This window comes from Bombus fervidus, chromosome 2, assembly GCF_041682495.2.
Source record: "Bombus fervidus isolate BK054 chromosome 2, iyBomFerv1, whole genome shotgun sequence".
Classification (NCBI taxonomy): domain Eukaryota; kingdom Metazoa; phylum Arthropoda; class Insecta; order Hymenoptera; family Apidae; genus Bombus; species Bombus fervidus.
Window position 1 is genome coordinate 9,364,567 of NC_091518.1, and position 16,665 is coordinate 9,381,231.

The 16,665-nt window shown below is 30.6% G+C and overlaps 4 protein-coding genes and 1 long non-coding RNA gene across 7 annotated transcripts; 1 reads left to right on the plus strand and 4 right to left on the minus strand.

The window, feature by feature from the left end:
- Window positions 1–2: 2 nt before the first annotated feature.
- Window positions 3–1,666, minus strand: LOC139995445 (uncharacterized). The gene is made up of 3 exons (XM_072018925.1): window positions 1,569–1,666; window positions 537–865; window positions 3–377 (listed from the first exon to the last, which is right to left on the minus strand). Exons 1-3 carry the CDS (start codon window positions 1,615–1,617, stop codon window positions 138–140), a joined length of 618 nt encoding a protein of 205 aa, XP_071875026.1. The 5' UTR covers window positions 1,618–1,666; the 3' UTR covers window positions 3–137.
- Window positions 1,667–2,598: 932 nt separating this feature from the next.
- LOC139997982 (uncharacterized) lies at window positions 2,599–5,246 on the minus strand. Its single transcript, XM_072022148.1, has 4 exons — window positions 5,152–5,246; window positions 4,918–5,089; window positions 3,122–4,367; window positions 2,599–2,849 (listed from the first exon to the last, which is right to left on the minus strand). Exons 1-3 carry the CDS (start codon window positions 5,244–5,246, stop codon window positions 4,158–4,160), a joined length of 477 nt encoding a protein of 158 aa, XP_071878249.1. The 3' UTR covers window positions 2,599–2,849; window positions 3,122–4,157.
- A 382-nt stretch (window positions 5,247–5,628) lies between these two features.
- LOC139995432 (uncharacterized) lies at window positions 5,629–9,212 on the minus strand. Its single transcript, XM_072018898.1, has 4 exons — window positions 9,000–9,212; window positions 8,025–8,672; window positions 6,993–7,334; window positions 5,629–6,382 (listed from the first exon to the last, which is right to left on the minus strand). The coding sequence occupies exons 2-4, from the start codon at window positions 8,040–8,042 to the stop codon at window positions 6,080–6,082; spliced, it is 663 nt and encodes a 220-aa protein (XP_071874999.1). The 5' UTR covers window positions 8,043–8,672; window positions 9,000–9,212; the 3' UTR covers window positions 5,629–6,079.
- Window positions 9,213–10,366: 1,154 nt separating this feature from the next.
- Window positions 10,367–13,244, plus strand: LOC139995452 (uncharacterized). Its single transcript, XR_011801974.1, has 3 exons — window positions 10,367–11,058; window positions 12,306–12,733; window positions 13,119–13,244. It is a non-coding gene; the product is annotated as an uncharacterized lncRNA (long non-coding RNA).
- LOC139995389 (uncharacterized) lies at window positions 11,418–14,775 on the minus strand. Of its 3 annotated transcripts, XM_072018821.1 has the most exons (6): window positions 14,451–14,773; window positions 13,791–14,042; window positions 13,201–13,359; window positions 12,327–12,716; window positions 11,748–11,916; window positions 11,418–11,587 (listed from the first exon to the last, which is right to left on the minus strand). In XM_072018821.1, exons 1-6 carry the CDS (start codon window positions 14,475–14,477, stop codon window positions 11,550–11,552), a joined length of 1,035 nt encoding a protein of 344 aa, XP_071874922.1. In that variant the 5' UTR covers window positions 14,478–14,773; the 3' UTR covers window positions 11,418–11,549. The 3 variants fall into 3 exon arrangements, with proteins under 3 accessions (XP_071874922.1, XP_071874900.1, XP_071874912.1); XM_072018799.1 differs by having other exon boundaries at window positions 11,418–11,916; window positions 14,451–14,775; XM_072018811.1 differs by having other exon boundaries at window positions 11,418–11,916; window positions 14,463–14,774.
- Window positions 14,776–16,665: the final 1,890 nt, after the last annotated feature.

Here is a 16,665-nt window from a genome sequence, read left to right on the forward strand (position 1 = left end):
CATCAGATGCATTTATTTTTATTTTAAATGTTATTAATGTGTACATGTTCAATGTATCACAAAACTTAATAAATACATTACTTTTAAAACTTAAGGAAAACATTACTTTCCTTTTTACTTTTTTTACTTTTTAGTATTTAGTAACCCATTCTAATGTCAATAATTCCTTCTCCATAGTTATGAGGAGATTCACTGGTTTGAAGTTGTGAAGTAGTAGTAAGTATTGGCATAGTTGTTCTGGGTGTCCCCTTAACATCTCCATTACTATTATGATTTTTATTGTTAGAATTTACGTTATCAGAATATTTTTTATTGGCACTTGTACAACCAAGATTTTCATTACTTATTGGCTGTATTCCATCAAATTCAGTAATGATCTGCAAATGATTATTTGGAAATTAAAATAATTACTTTAATATAAAGATCTAATTTATCACTAATGAAATTACATATCATTTAACTTATCCATATATGAAATGTATACGTATAACATTTTTTAAGAACATCTGTCACTAATGTTATACTAAGTAACTTACGATTTCGCCTGTTGACGGACTATGACAAATCCTCACAGCAGTGCAAGATTCTGAGGCCTTATTCTGTTGGTTAATTTTGTGTGGAAAGAGTTTTTCTAATTGTTTATGGAATGGTGACTGGTCTGATGGGACTTGCATGTATGCTGGTATTGGAAGTGAGTGTCCTGGTGTAGGAAATGAATGTCCTGGTGGATCAAACTGATGCTCCGGTAATGAAAACCGGCGTTTCGAGTGGAAAAATCTATTCAAGGGCCCTTCATGATTTTCTCGGAAAACACTAGCATTAGCCACTGTCAGTAGGAGACATACTGCGAGAATTTGCTTCATCTCTTAAACAATAGAAATTGATATTAACATACGGTAACGTGCAATAAAACAAAGCAAGGATATGATACACTCGTTGCGATATACATTGCTACAATAAACTCGAAATGATACCGAAGTTACTGAGAGGAGGAAAAAATACTCATTATAACTATAACATTCACGCATAGTGCAAGAACATTGTTGGTTAAATATTAAAAAGTACTATTGTTTAAACTGTAACTCATAATCAAGATGCTTAACCAATTACATATCCTTGGCTGATTATAATCAGACTTTTTTTAAAGAATCTCATCAGTATTACTCTAATTTATACGTAGGTTTCATGTAAATTTTTACTATGATGTGACCTCGAAATTCATTCTATATCTCTAACTACAAAGAAATCACTGTTATTGTTAGTATGGAGTAACATTATTTTAAATAATTTCTCTCAAGTTCTTTCCAAGTAGTAGTGACTAATATACATACATAACTATCTCATTTCCTTTGATACCATGGAGTAAAAGTACATTTTTTTCTACATTTTTTTAGTTTTCTAAGCTAATCAAGGCAAGCTAATTGAAGAATTTCAAGGATAAAAATATAGAAATGATTAACGGCCACGGGCGCTATGTTGTAACTCAGCAGAGCAGAAGATCCGGAACCGTTTAAACGTTGGCGAAGCCTTTTATGAGTATATATATATATATTTTTATGTATACGTACTTCTGGGGCTACTTTCGACGATTTGAGTCTTGAGATTAGCAAATACCATTAATCGCGTAAGTCGCAAGCAATGTGTTTTTAAACACGGATCACCGTGAATTTATGGTAATTTATGCCGAATTGCGATCATCGTGACAAAGGTCAATGTAAGTCAGCAACTTTTTCGATCATTTGTGTTACGATCTAACGCATTGACGTAGGGGCTGCCGATGTGAATTGTAATCTTAAGGCGTAGCAGAGTCATAAAATCAATTAATCAGAATGTTGCAAATGGATTGTTAGAAAAGCAACTTAAAGTTTTAAGCAAACGTAGTTTCATTGAAACATGATCATCTTTCATAAATGCAAAATTCATGTTTCCAAAAATGTTCATCAGATTAATGTTTTGTTCATTCTCGTTATAGTCAATAATGAGGTTTTGGAGAATGGATATTTAATGTGCGTCATCCTAATATGTGCGTAATTATAAATTGTAAAGTAATTACAAGATGAAAATATTTCGCTATTCAAACGTTATATATATACATATATATTATATTAGTATAGCATATATATTATTATTTATGGTGTAACAATATCCTTCAAAAGTAAAATACGTTGAGATTCGAAAATCATGTTCTTTGGGTATGTTTTAGATACCCTCTCTAGGAAGAGATTTCTTGGCTCTCTACACTTTTTACGCGCGTGCATTAAGAAACAATTCAGAGATAGCCAACTTCACATTATGATATACGATATTTTGTACGCCTAAATTACTCTTATTCAGAAACGGCGAGGTTAGAACTCTTTTTTATAAAATGATTCTCCTGGCCATTTTACACAACATATTAGTTTTCCAATAACTGTTTTTCCTTAATTGATCAAAAAGTCATTTTCGCAGTGAAGATTGGTGATGATAAATATCTCTATTTCTGTAAGATTAGACTCTAGATTGACTCGTGTATAGATAATATACCAAATAACGTATCATCAAAATTTCAAAGACATTGTAAGAAAATCAATTTATGCTACAGATACCTTAACACGAAAATAATTATCACTTCAACGATGAAAAGATTAGATAAGGAATATTGTGATGAAGGTGAAAATTTCGAGTAACTCAAATGAAGGAAAATATGAGGAAGTTGGATTATTATCGGGATTTTGACATAGATAGAAGACTTACACCGATTCTAAACACATTATAAGTCCTATTCACGTACACCATGCAACTACTAAGCGTATTTATTCTTTTCGTAAGTTCCAATTACTTTATGAAACGTATTGTCTGTCTTATATCTTCTCTTTGTCTGTCAGAAATTTACATTTTTATAATTATCATTCTCCATATAAAATATTTATTTATATATTGTATAATTATAATTATTTCATTTTTCATATTGTCATAAGTCGGTTTTCAACCGCGTAAAACCATAAATCTTTATAATTACTATTTCAAAGAGAATTTGTCAGTTTTTAAAATTATTTCTCTGAGAAAAAGAGCAAAATGCAATCAAATAACTTCGCAATAGCATAGAATAATTCTGTTTCAAATTTCTTTAGGTTTACCTTACAATGGTGTTGTCGAAAACGTATTCCTTGGGACGACCCAACGACCTCATTATTAAAGAGATGCAGCGATAAAATATTAAGCGACGTATTGGGTTTGGGAATGGCTAAATTCGAATTCAACAAAAGCGTTAAACTTGCCGTTTTAAAATTATCAGCCACTGAAATTGACCTTTTAGCGAACAATGTTCAAAACAGCAACGTTTTTGATTTAATGAATTCGCCTGTTTTCAAACTCCTCGTGAATATATTGGGACCATTATCATCGAAGTATAGAGATAGCATTCCTTTTCCTGAGTCGGAATAAGAGTTTGATAAAGACCGGTTTCACGAAAATGTGGAAATTTCTGTGATTTACAAAGATTCGCCAGGAAGTCCTGTGTTAACGTCAGATTAACTATTGATCGAAGAATCTTCAATATTTGTCGAAGAATCGTCTGTTTAGAAGAAATTTTGTAGCTATATCTTTTATTATTGGCGTTTATACGGATTTATATTTCTATGAACATAGTTTATAGAAATGAATCACCGGAAAAAGTTTATCATCTATATACTACTTATTAAATATTATGACAAGTATTATTTTTTGTGTATTTTTGGTATATTTTTAAGTACTGTGATTAACACATTTTGCGAACTTTTGCATAAAAATTTTTTCTTTTTAGATGTATATATATGTATCTTTAGTTTAAGTAGTAGCAACATACTTAGTTTAAACGTTATTTTAGATGATTTATATAGAAATTAATTCTGTTGCGACGTTTGGATACTAATCAAATTATTGAAGCTATTTCCACTAGCAAAACTGACCATTTTACAATGTTACGACTTTACAACTTATAATTTTACGAATAAGGAACTGTATTTTCCTCGAAAAATCAGTCATAAAAAACTTGTACTAGAAAAAGCGCCTTAAAACAAATAAAAATACAGTATAGGATACATTGAAAATATACAGAATACAGAGTACTATAAAAAGGTATAGTGAAAATAGAAAAACAGAAAGGTAAAAAAAGAAAGCTATTATAAGAAATATCGATGTCAGTTTTTTGGAAGTTTCAGTTCGCTCTGCTTTTTAAAAAAATTCGGCGTTTCGTTACTGCTCCGTGTGGGCTCGCCTCGCGTGTTTATTAATTGTTTGAGCTTCTCATAGTCATTTTTTCCATAGTAAATGTCTTCTAGAACGTATGTCGTGGTCATAAGGACAGACACTCCAGCGAATATCACCCACATAACCAGTTCGAGCGTGACCTGAATGAATTATAAAAGAATTTTAATTATTACAATTTTCATTTGGCAAACTAAAAATCATAACGAATCGTAACTGAAAATCATAATAATTTTTAAGCCAAAATTTTAAGAATTTAAATGTCGAAGTATCATCCCCTTTGTGTCTTAGTAAGTAATATTAATTAATATATAGTAACATATAATAATATATAATTTAAAGGGGTTGTAAAATCAGCTTTTGAAAGATTTGATTTTACGACCTATGTTGATTAGATATTTTTTATTCCTTTCGATGAGTACTACCATCCCTTCAAGTTATGGACCCTTTTTTTACGAACATGCTGTATCATATTAGAGATTTTATATTATATATCTCCTTATTTTCGGCCTCATAATCCTGAAAAGCACTTTGCTCTCAGTCTGCCTATGTCTATAATTTTACTTATTTTATTTACATTAATTTAATTTCTTACTTTCGGTCTCTCCTCTTCCTTCTCTCTCATAAGAGATTTTATATATAATAATAATATATTCTATATAATACGAAATATTTATTTGTATAAATATTTACTTCTACTACGGTTTTCAGGATAATCTTTAAACGATGATTGACAGAAACCCATTGCCAGATTATCACCGGCAGAAGAATGATCAAAAGTATTGCTTCCAGAGCGTACAACACTATCAATGATATCGAATGATAAATCGTCGATTTTCTTCGAAATTTCCGTCTACAATGATGCAGTTATTTTATCGTCAATATTAATATATATTTTATTTCGTAATATCTTAAATTTTTAAGTACCTATTTTCTAATTTTTCTTTTCCTTCTTGGTTTTCATCTACTTCGACTACTTCGTCGTTGTTTCCGCTATCCGTTTGATTTTTAATGTCGTACATGTTAAATGATATTTGGATAAATAAAATGTAAAGGATTTCCCCGAGAGATAACTGTTTGTAGATAAGGAGCATTCAATACCGTGAATTTCCTAGTACATCTCATTTTAAATTTGTCAAATTAGACAAATTGGACGATGAAAAATTGGATGGACAGGGATGTTGTTATCTTTCGTTTGTTTTCATTTAGTTTCCATTCACAAGGTGAACAAAAAATTGCTAGAAACCAGAAGATCACATACAAGTCATTTCTTTTATAAAAATTACTTAGAGTACAATAAAATATCAAATTTCAAATAATTACATCAATTAATACATTCAATTTACGTATTTATGAGTCAATTATCAGCTAATTGCAAATAATAAACAAAAAATAAATGAAACGTAGATTCAAATTTAATTTATTTTCCTCACAACACGTAGTGTAATAAAATATCAAAATAATAATATCGTATATCATTAATAATTAATCGTTATCTAATTACTAACAAACTATAGATCCCATCATCAATAATCGTAATACTATTTGGTAACGTTCTCTGTCCAGCATTTACGTTATTCGTTCATTTCGATCATTGTAGTAACTCATTCCCAGTTGCCAGTCTTCAACAACCGCTTTCTTCTTTTATGGCACAAAGTGACGCTGACTCAATCGGTTAATTATTATGATAATTAGGCGACTTCAAGGATCCGCAACGCAAACATTTCACCGATTTCTTGTTTGCATATCTTTCGTAAAATAGTCGGGCGTTGCCTTATCGCATTTTGATGTTGTTCCAAACGATTGAGACAAAAAAAGCGGTTTTATGGAAAGAATTTCAGTAAGTTGTTGGTTGTTAGTTGTAACAAGATTTCCGACCAACTGGGAAACTGTGAACATGATTTCTTCCTCGATGCTGCCTTCTGGCCACCTGTTGCCTGTACACAAACAGTGGCCTAAAAATTTTGGCATCTTGAGCTTCTAAATCTTCTAGATCATTCTTGAGATTGTCTTGCTTTGTTTCTGCTTTGATGGATCTAGTTATTCTGGGTCTTTGATTCGATAGAGTTTGATAGCTGGCTGGAGGTTTCTGAGAATTAGTTCTTTCAATATAACCGTTCATTTCGAGATGTTCTTTGGTTTTTCCGTAGGCTTCGACCTAAAATTGATTGATAAAGATCGTGAATTTTATGTACATATATAATATATAAATATTTTTTAATGCAACAAATAAAATTTCTATTTCGATCTTTAAGATCGAGTAATCAGTTTTCCGATAATTTATCATTCATATTTTGATGGTTAATAAAGAAAATTATATTGTTTGTATAAAAATTTCGTGTTGTATTAGGTTTTTAATAGGTTAAAGAAAATTGTTAATGAAAGTAAAGAAGACACTCCTTTTAAGGAAGATTATTAGTTTTTTTATCGATATTTCAGATTTTGGTTTCAAGTGAAATTAGGCTTACGAAAGAAACGTGTTTCCATAGTATAAGTGACGCAATATGTATTAATGTATATATTTTAAATCGTCTATCATTTTAACTAAACTCAAACTAAGAAAATATAGCGCCAGTGAAATATTTAATTTTGTATGAATTTCAAGAGAAGATACAAATTTATTTCTATAAAATTAATTTCCCAATTAAACATTATACGTACATAAAAAGAAAAAATCTCGGAATGACAATAACAATTGAACAGATTTTCCTATTATCCCATTATTCTAATATTAATATTCATGAAATCTAGAAAATATTCCCACGCACCGTACGAGCAATCCTCGAAGTGTCCTCAATATCTTTTATAATTTCTTCCTGTGTCTTCTTTTCAATATAGCCATTATTCTCCAAATTCTTTTTCTGCACTCCATACGCTCGAATTCCAGGAAGATCCTCTTCGGAATTAATATGGATCTTTTCCACTTTGCCATCAAATCCATGTTGATTTTCTATATGCAATCTCCTAGTTCGACTGTTTTCCCTGAATTTCCTTGGAAGCCTGTCTGGTATGTCTCCTACAGTCCGTAATCGTGACACAGTTGGACCGGAAAACTCTGCGTTCAATGATACCGCATAGTTGACATCGAACGATGCCATCAGAAACAGAACCTGCAAAAGATTCAGAATAGAAACAAAAATTCAATGCACATAATTTTTTAATCGCATTTTAATTATGTATGATTTTAAGATAATTGTTATTGAACTTGGAAAAGATTGGACACTTTTTGTTACGTATTGGTTAGATAATCTATACTGTTTTTAATGTTTCGATAAACAAGTTTTGCTGATGCGTGTATGACATTTTTATAAGGAGTTGATATATTGAAATAATCATTAATATCGCTACTATAAATTTTCATAGAGTTTTCCAACTTTTTCTACAACTGCTAATATTATTATCAAATCATTATAGCTCTATTATCATAAAAAGTTCTAAAAACTCAACCTCCAAGCAAAAAGTTCATTGTTTGCCAAACTTTTATCAATATTTTATTTTACTTGATTAATTTAAAGGTTGAGCTGTTTATATCAATATAATACTATATCAGTTAATATCCATACGGTATGTTAATGACTGATTTTTTATGCATTTATGCGAAATTTAAAAGTGCAAAAATATGCAGAGCATATACATGTAATACAAAAAGATATATAAAATATCCAAAAGTAGAATATTCATAATAAGTTTTAACAAGTAAATCAAATCGTTGTTTAAAATGTATTCCATCAATTTTGTTTATAAAAATATAAATTTGCATAAAAATTCGCAATCCAGATATCACATTAACTCTCTCTTACCACGAGTGCAGTCCACATGGCGCAAAGATTAACGTTTCTCAACTGAAGATATCAAAATCCAGAATAGCGAATTCCGTTCTCGGCGACACTTAGATCACGATTGAGGGAACAGATTGGTCGAGCATCGGTTATATACGTGACGCGTTTGCGATCTCGAGGAACGCGATTAAGTTGCTGCCACTCTCGACGTATACAGAGAGAGGACGATGTGGTTGGAGCTTCCAGTTTAGATGTGAGTCATCTTAGCGACCGATCCTCGGAAAAAAGAAAGGTAAAGAGGGTCGTCTTGTTTCTTTTATCACTTTCAAATTGGCTTTCTACGCGAAAGCTCGAACACCTTGAATGTTTTCTTAACCTGGCCTTTTTTTCCCGGCCTTTCATTCCTCGTGAAACGATAGCGGTATTGTTTGTAATTTCTTTCATTTTACTTTTTACTCCAATGTATCTTCCCGATGATATGCATTATTGCATTTTTAGCATAGATGTGTAGTACTGATAATTATTATAGATTTTTTAAAGTATCCTTTTGTTTCATGTTTTCTTCTTCTTTTTTTTTTTTAGTTGTTATGTGTAATATTCGAGTTACTTTTCATAATTGTGATATTTGTAGAAGTTTGATCGTTGCTTTAAATTTTCTGTTATATGGACCTGCAATAATAATTAGTTTTAGTTTACAAGGTCATTTTATTGATAAAAGCTTCAATTAGATAAATATAAACGCATGTTTGTGATTAGAGGCATTAGATATAACTCTTAACAAAGAAACCACAACTTCTTTTGGCGACCACTACTAGTTCCTAAATATAGAATAAAACAAACTAATTAGATGTAGGCCTTGATAAAAAGAAAAATATTATAGTCTAACCAAAACCACTGAAACGTACATATCCATAGAATTAAATTCTATATTCTAATTCCTTTTTATTATATTTCAAAGGAATCTTTATAATTCTCAAAATTATATTTCGTATCTACCAGTTTATTTCTGCAATTGTCATCCATGAAGAGTCAGCCCTTTGCTCATTGATTAACAAATTTCAAGAACAGACCCCTATTTCGCACCTTGGTAATTCCCTTAAAAGATACTCCACTTATTCATCACATTAGTACGAAGAATTTTGCCAACATACCTCTCAAACTAGTCACCACATTTTTCATAGGTGTTAAACGTCCACTCAGTGGTCGTTAAACATTCATATGATTGGGGTCATCCACAATTGGGATTCCTAAGTACGCCTTTCTCCCAATACTACCAATATTGCACAGAAAACAATCGATATTTTGATCCGAAATCTGATTAGTATTCATTAGAAAAGTATTCAGTTACGTCGAAAATACATTTGAAGGTTAATTATTGAAGGTAAATTAGCATACAATAGCACGACCGGTAATAAATCCAAATTTACGCAAATATAGATTCGTAAATATGCATATTCTATATTAAAATGTATGTATTTAGGATGTATGAATTTTCGTACGAATTATTTGTGCTGCGCGCGCATCGTACTGCGCAGTAACAATTTGAGCGAAACAGAAAATAAATGCAGCATCGTGTGCACTGTTGTATTTGGGAATAAAATTGACAATTAAAATATCATGTATTTGTCGAATGAAAAAGAAGAATGCTTCGTAAAAATGTGCAAAGAAAATGAAGAGGGAAATGAAAATTCAAAACAATTTCCAAAAGTGTGAAATAGAGTTTCTTTCTTGGAATTCGCGAAACAATGATATTCTTTGAGTACGAAAATTCAAAATTTCCATTTCTATTCTAATAAGGTTTCATATTTAAACATTTGTTGTTACAAGTATTAGTTGATGATGAATTTATAGTACGTTCGAGAAGGCATTTGATTTTTACAAATAAAATTTAGCAGACATGGAATTGAACAATGGCCTTTCTTTGACTTAACAATATTCAAACAACTCCCTCACTCTGCTAATTCAACTGCATATCTTCAAGGTATAATATATAACTTTAATCCTATCATACATATATAATAGCTACCAAAAGTATGTACACATCGTTATATACATATATTACAGCATTTTTCTAATATGAGGTCCATATAAGTGTATTAAGCATCGTATCATTTCGAAGTACTTTCGCATGACTATAAAAATATAATTGACATTATGAAATGTAGAAGTAATATGCAAATATTTTTTGTCCGCTTGATGTTGGACAATTGGAATTTGCTCTCCAAATTCTGAAATTTAATTTGAATGAACATTAATTTGGTGTACACCCTCATTGTAGATCTGCTCGACATCTTCGGTGAATGAATCTAGGAAAGAATGAATGACTAACTATTCTGCCTAAAGGTATTAACATGTCGTTAATTCGTGGCTATAATGTAATGTATATAGATATCGGGACTCATTCGTAGAAAACTGGTTTGTGAATATTTATCGAACACGTTTGACCACTAGAGACATTAATCTCTGAGAATTTAAACTTGATCATTATTAAAAGAAATTTATACTAGGTTGTTTATAAGAACTCTCTTTTAGGTTATCGTGTTATTTATCATCACATAAATTATTCGTATAGATACTTGGAATTTGGAACTGGAATTTATAGACTTATCTTCTTTGATCCTGATTATTGTTTATCATGCTTTAAATTTCTCTGAAACGATATCAATACTATTAAAGAAATATATTAACATATGTACATGTGTAGAAAATGGTACATATAGGTGCTGCTTTTTATTTTATTGAAGATTAAAATTGAATGCCAGTATTAAGTAATATTAACAATGTTGAAAATTCTTATGAATATTTTAAACGTTAATGTATTCCGATTAATTTTCGGAGTAAATAGTGACACCGTTTCATTTTTCTAAAGAACTGTATGTTTTCAGATTGATTTACAATCTTGTTTAAAAATTAAGTGTAGAAAGTCTTAGATTAATATAAGTTCTTTCTCAAGGAAATAAACGGTAGTAGCTCGTTCGGAAATGTCATTGAAGTCCTCATTCCTTGACAACCTTGTCATCATTTACAACGTTCCAATCATCCTCGCAGTCTTAAGGTACATTTCACAGTGTTTCTATTGTTACTTTCTATTCTTTTCATAGCTATTCTTTTCTTAATTTTTTATTCATATTTGTCGGAAGAAAAAATGTAATTCAATTCTTTTATCTTTTAATACATAGATAATAATATATATTTTCCTAATTTAACATTTTCAATGTTTTTCTTTTCAAAATTAATAATTTCTCACAATCCAAATCATTTATCATTATTATAAATTTTTAACATGTTAACAAATGTAGAAAGGAACCTAATTTCAAAATTTGAACGCACAGTTCAATTCATATTCAATTTAATTGAAAACTTAGTTTTTTCCATAAAACGTTCTCTTTAATGTTTAATTAAATAATCATGACGTAAATGAAAACAACACTTTATTTATACAGTGAAATATAGAATCATAAAGCGATAAGAAATGTATCAATCAAGATATCTTCTTTTCCCCTCTATCCAAGCACAAATCGTATTTCCTTCTTTCTCTTTCTCGTTCTAATCCTCTTCGTTTCTAATAATCGCTGCTACGAGGTCTGTAAAAATATCGTCTTGGATAATAGTTGTCATAACCGCGATACGGTGTGTAACTGTATCGTCGATTGCTTTTGTCATAGTATTTAGACCGCTGCTGTGATTCCTGTCGATACCTAAACAGAGGTCTAAATATAATATCTTCAGCTACATCCATGTCACCTGTTTCTCGTGAATAATCCATTTGATCATCCTGCAGAGATGGTGTCAGCATTGCCCATTGCGACATGACTACTGGAGACAAGAACTTTTCGTTTGTAGCCAAACTTGGGGCTGCTTCATCCAAGTAGGACACTGATGCACTGCTATAAGGTGATAAAGCAACAGTGATCTGAAAGCGGAAATGTCTCCTTTTTTTATTAATTTTTTATTTCTTCTTATATTGTAGATAGCAGTATTGGAATTTTTATAATTTTTTATTAAGGGAAATAATGTATTGTAGTTCTAAAAGAAGATAAATAGGTGAATATCTTGAAATTGGATATTATTCGTGCTATGTTATTAAAATATTAAGTGTTATTAATGTAATATTATCAATAAGTATTATATAATATAATATTAATAATATACTATTTATTGACATCCTCATTTTTATAATTTTCTTTTTTCTGTCCTTCTACTTTCCTAGCTTTAAGTCTTTTCTTTCTATTTTTCCACAACTACCATAATCAAAATATTTGTAATAATATTCCTAGTTTCTAATTTTATCTTTCATTTAAGATATTTTCTTCCAAAATTTACCTCCGACGGTGTGGAAGATTTCCAATAGTCAGGATTGACTGTCAATGAACTCTGATCAACAAAGTCTTGAGCTTTCTTCTGAATCTTCTCGCTGTTATGCTTCAAGAATTCAACCTGATTATTCAACTCGCCATTTTTAACTTGATTAGGCAGAATGGCCACGATAGGGCTCTTCACTTTGCCCTTCTCAGCATTTGAGGGATCAATGACCGCAACAATAGGAACGGCCACCTTATGCGAAGATGAATCTTCCGGCAACACAATTCCATGACTAAGCTTGTCTTCCAAGAATTCGGTTTCGCTTTTACGTTTCTCGTTCAATGATATCGGTTGGGTCACGTTCTGTTCTGAGGACTCGGTCTCTTTTTCTTCTGATCGGTCGTCGCTGCCCTGGAAATTGAAAAAAGGTTAGAAATTGCCTGTATTAATAATTAATGAAGATTTTGTGAGAATTATAATAGGAAGTGAATCATTTAACTGATAATCCTCTTTCGAAACATTTGATTTAATAATTTAAAACCATTGAATAAAGATTTAATATAAAAATTGTAATAATCTTTAGAAAAATAGATAGATAGAAAAATAATTGTTAATACTACTATAAGAAAAATTTGGTTTATGTAAAGTAATTAAGCATCATACTATAGGATAAAATTTGTAAAAAGATACTGCAATGTGGAATTTTTGAACCACATGCAAACGAATTGATTTACCTCGTAAATATCTACACTCGATTACACGGATGAGGAAAAAACAATAGATTTATCTAAATAATGGATTGTGTTTTTCTAGCACGATCAGATAGATACGCTTCACCTATCGCAGACGAAGATCTCATGAGATGGACTGTCTATGTTAAATTATTATTCTCTACCTCTGGCGTATATTCATGTGCGTCGTATTCGAAGAATGCTTGGTTCTCTGGCGATGAAGACTCTTGAGCTTCTGCTTCCTTCGCTTCAGTAATATTTTTTCGTACGTCCTCCAAGTTCTCAGGGGGAACCACCAGAAGGTGTTCGCGTTTCGATAGTATCTTGAATAAAAGGTAATACGAATTTGGTACAATAATAGTATAATAAAATAATAAATTAGTATAATAATTATTATATATTATAAGTTATCATTATCATTATTATAAAATCAAATGATACAAATTACCACAATAAAAATTTTAAGAACTAATCTTTTAAATAACGTAAAAAGATCTTAATACTTATTTAACAGCAGTCACGATATAGTAAGATCATACAAACAGTCCAGTACCACAGTTTATATTTTTGGTGCATCGCGAAATATACTAATTATCTTAAAATACTTAAAATGTTAATTTTTAACTTAAATATTTTTCCACTTGAAATACTCAATTTTTAACTCCTAATCTTCAGGTTGTACGAAAGGAGCACGAGGATTACACAAAAATAATAATTATAGTATATTTTGTTCGTTTAGTCGTTTTATACAAACCAGATTGGGATTGGTGGCTGGCATTATGAATACATGCTTTTTAACAACTAATCCATTTAGAGATTTATTGGTAACCGTATGATGCACAGCATCCTGGACAACTGGATCCTGAACGACTGCAGCTATCGTTTCGTTCTTATTGTGTGGGGTTGGTGGAAGTAAACCCTCTACATCCTCTGGCGTCAAAGGTTTCCCCATTGAACCATTCCCATAGATTAAGGCCAAGCAAAAAACAAATTGCAACACGATCGCCTAAAAGACAACAATATTAAATCAATATAAAAAATTAATACACACTGAAATAAAATTTAAATTCTAATAATGATATTTTACTAAATTATTTATTATTTCAGAGAAACTATTTGGAGAAATGCTGGATAATTAAATTCGTAAATACATAATAAAGCAAAGATAACAATCGAACATACATTGCGCAATATTCTAACGCTTACTCATGCAATACTGAAAATGCGGCATTAAAAGTTTAACACGCAATTTTCACACTATGCTTTTAATTTACATTATTTTATTAATCGTAAAGTTGCAAAATCCAGAATTTTAAAATTAATATTTTATGATTACAGATAGAAATGTCTTTACTCGAAAATGTATTACGTATATTTTACTATTTATAGAAACTGTGGTTATACATAATTATACCCTTTGTGGTACCATTTTATGTTTCATCGATGCTGTTATAGAATCTTCTTGAGTCTTCTTTTATAATGCTCCTTGAATTTTCTCTTTCCTTGACAAAAACCTGAGCAACGTCTTTTCGACTTTGACTAGTAATAACGGTCCGTTCGTGTTTTATACCAGGTACCAAAAGAATTATCGTTGTCCTGCTAACAGACGTGAGTATCAACCTTGCGGTACATCACTTTGGCCAGTTGCGCCGTGAACTTGTCTTCTCGACTTTACCATCGCATATCACTTTTCCTTGATCAGCTTCCGTTAATCAAAAATTGATTATATACCACTACTCAGTTTTTCTCAGTTTCATTCGAATTATAGTAAATTTGAACAATGAACCTTATATTACATGTACTCTCTTATAACTGAAATACTATTGAAGATTTAATTGTTGATTTCATTTATCAAATCTATTCATTTTTTAATAACTCATTGTAAAAATGTTTTATTCATTTCAATATAAATTTGTTAACTTGAAAATGTCTGAAAACTAGAATGATGTCTTACCTCCGTTGCCGAATAGTAACTGAAGATATAATGGCTTGAAATAAGAATAGGCAATAGTAAAGTAATTATATCTGTATAAGATTACAGCACCACACATACACATACATATCCATGATCATTATTAAGATTTTCGTTTTCGAAGATTTCTGTGTATTTATTCCAAATGCTGTTCACGTAAACGCTATTTTAAATCACCAGGATTATTTGGACACTAATTTGGTAATTAGTATGTTGTTAATAATATTCAGACGTTTAGCGATCACTTTACCAGTTATTTCTATATAGCCAACTATAAAAGGGGCAACTTTGTTTTCCGGTTCTTTAGTTTCTCACTACCACTTGAACAGCTCATACCGTTATCGTCGAATTAAGAATTTAGATTGAACGATCTTAAATATTGTCCATTTTTAAGATTCATTAACAGTGATAGCGAAGAGAATGGCACACTCTGTTCGTTTCTTCAGTTTGATTATCTTGTTAAAAATTCTCCAAGCATTTGAATGCAACAATTTGGAGACAGAAACACCTTCGATGCAATCTCCAAATTCTGATTTGAAAAATGACAATGAAACAGTATATAATACATCAATAAATGACTCAAAATTTATAAGCTCTACAAAAAGACCAGCTTCTTTAGAAGAAAGTGTATCAGCTTCTGAAACATGTTGCAAGGAAACATTCACAATGACAGAGTCATTTACAATGGATACTACAGAATCTAAAGATAAGGAAGAAAATCAACAGATAATCACCACACTTAAAGAATCAATTCATAATTCCGTTTTAGAACCTTGGTATCGCGTTAAACGAGATAGCGAGGATGAAGAATACCAAGAGCCATCAAATTCAGACGAATCTTCACAGGATAATACTTCTGATTCTGATCAGGGATTAGCTGTGGATGAATCTCAAAATAACGATTATGAGACCACAGAGGAAGGAACCGAAGATGCATCAAATAAAAATTCCAATGAAGAATCTTCTAATCTATCTGATCCTGCACAAATAGATTCTGCGAATGTTAAGAATATAGAAAAAAGGAACACATATTCAGAAGAATCTAGGGAAGAAGGCAGATTGTATCCTCCTTGGTACCAGTCAACATTTGGAAACAGATTTTGGTCTAGTGGTGAGAGAGATTCTTCTCGTCACTTTATAAGAATTCCAGTATTCCCAGGAAAATAGTGTGTTTTTTATATGTCTGTATATTCATGTGATTAATTAATAAATGTATATTATGTATATATAAAAAAAAGTAAAAAGATTTCTTAAGTATTTTATTATAAGAAATTTATTGAATCAGATTAATAATTAGAGTACATAAAAAAATCATATTACAAAAGCAGTTCATCAATTATAGTTAACATACTTAACAATATTGTTTTAAATAAATAACATCTAAGATGCTTACTTTGGTGCCTTTGGTAGTTTTTCCTTACAACTAAAAATTACCTTCAATTAGAATATTATCTTAAATTACTAATTCATACTTTTATACAATATGAGCTAAGATTTCATCTTACAAAAATCAGTACAAAATTTTGTGACAAATTACAGAACATAAGAAAGACTAAATAAGTTGTAGAAAGAGAACAGAAACTTAACATCAGAGATGTTGTTTTCTGCAGCTACTGATGCTTCTGTTTATCACGTGGGCAGTTTGCTCATCCAATTA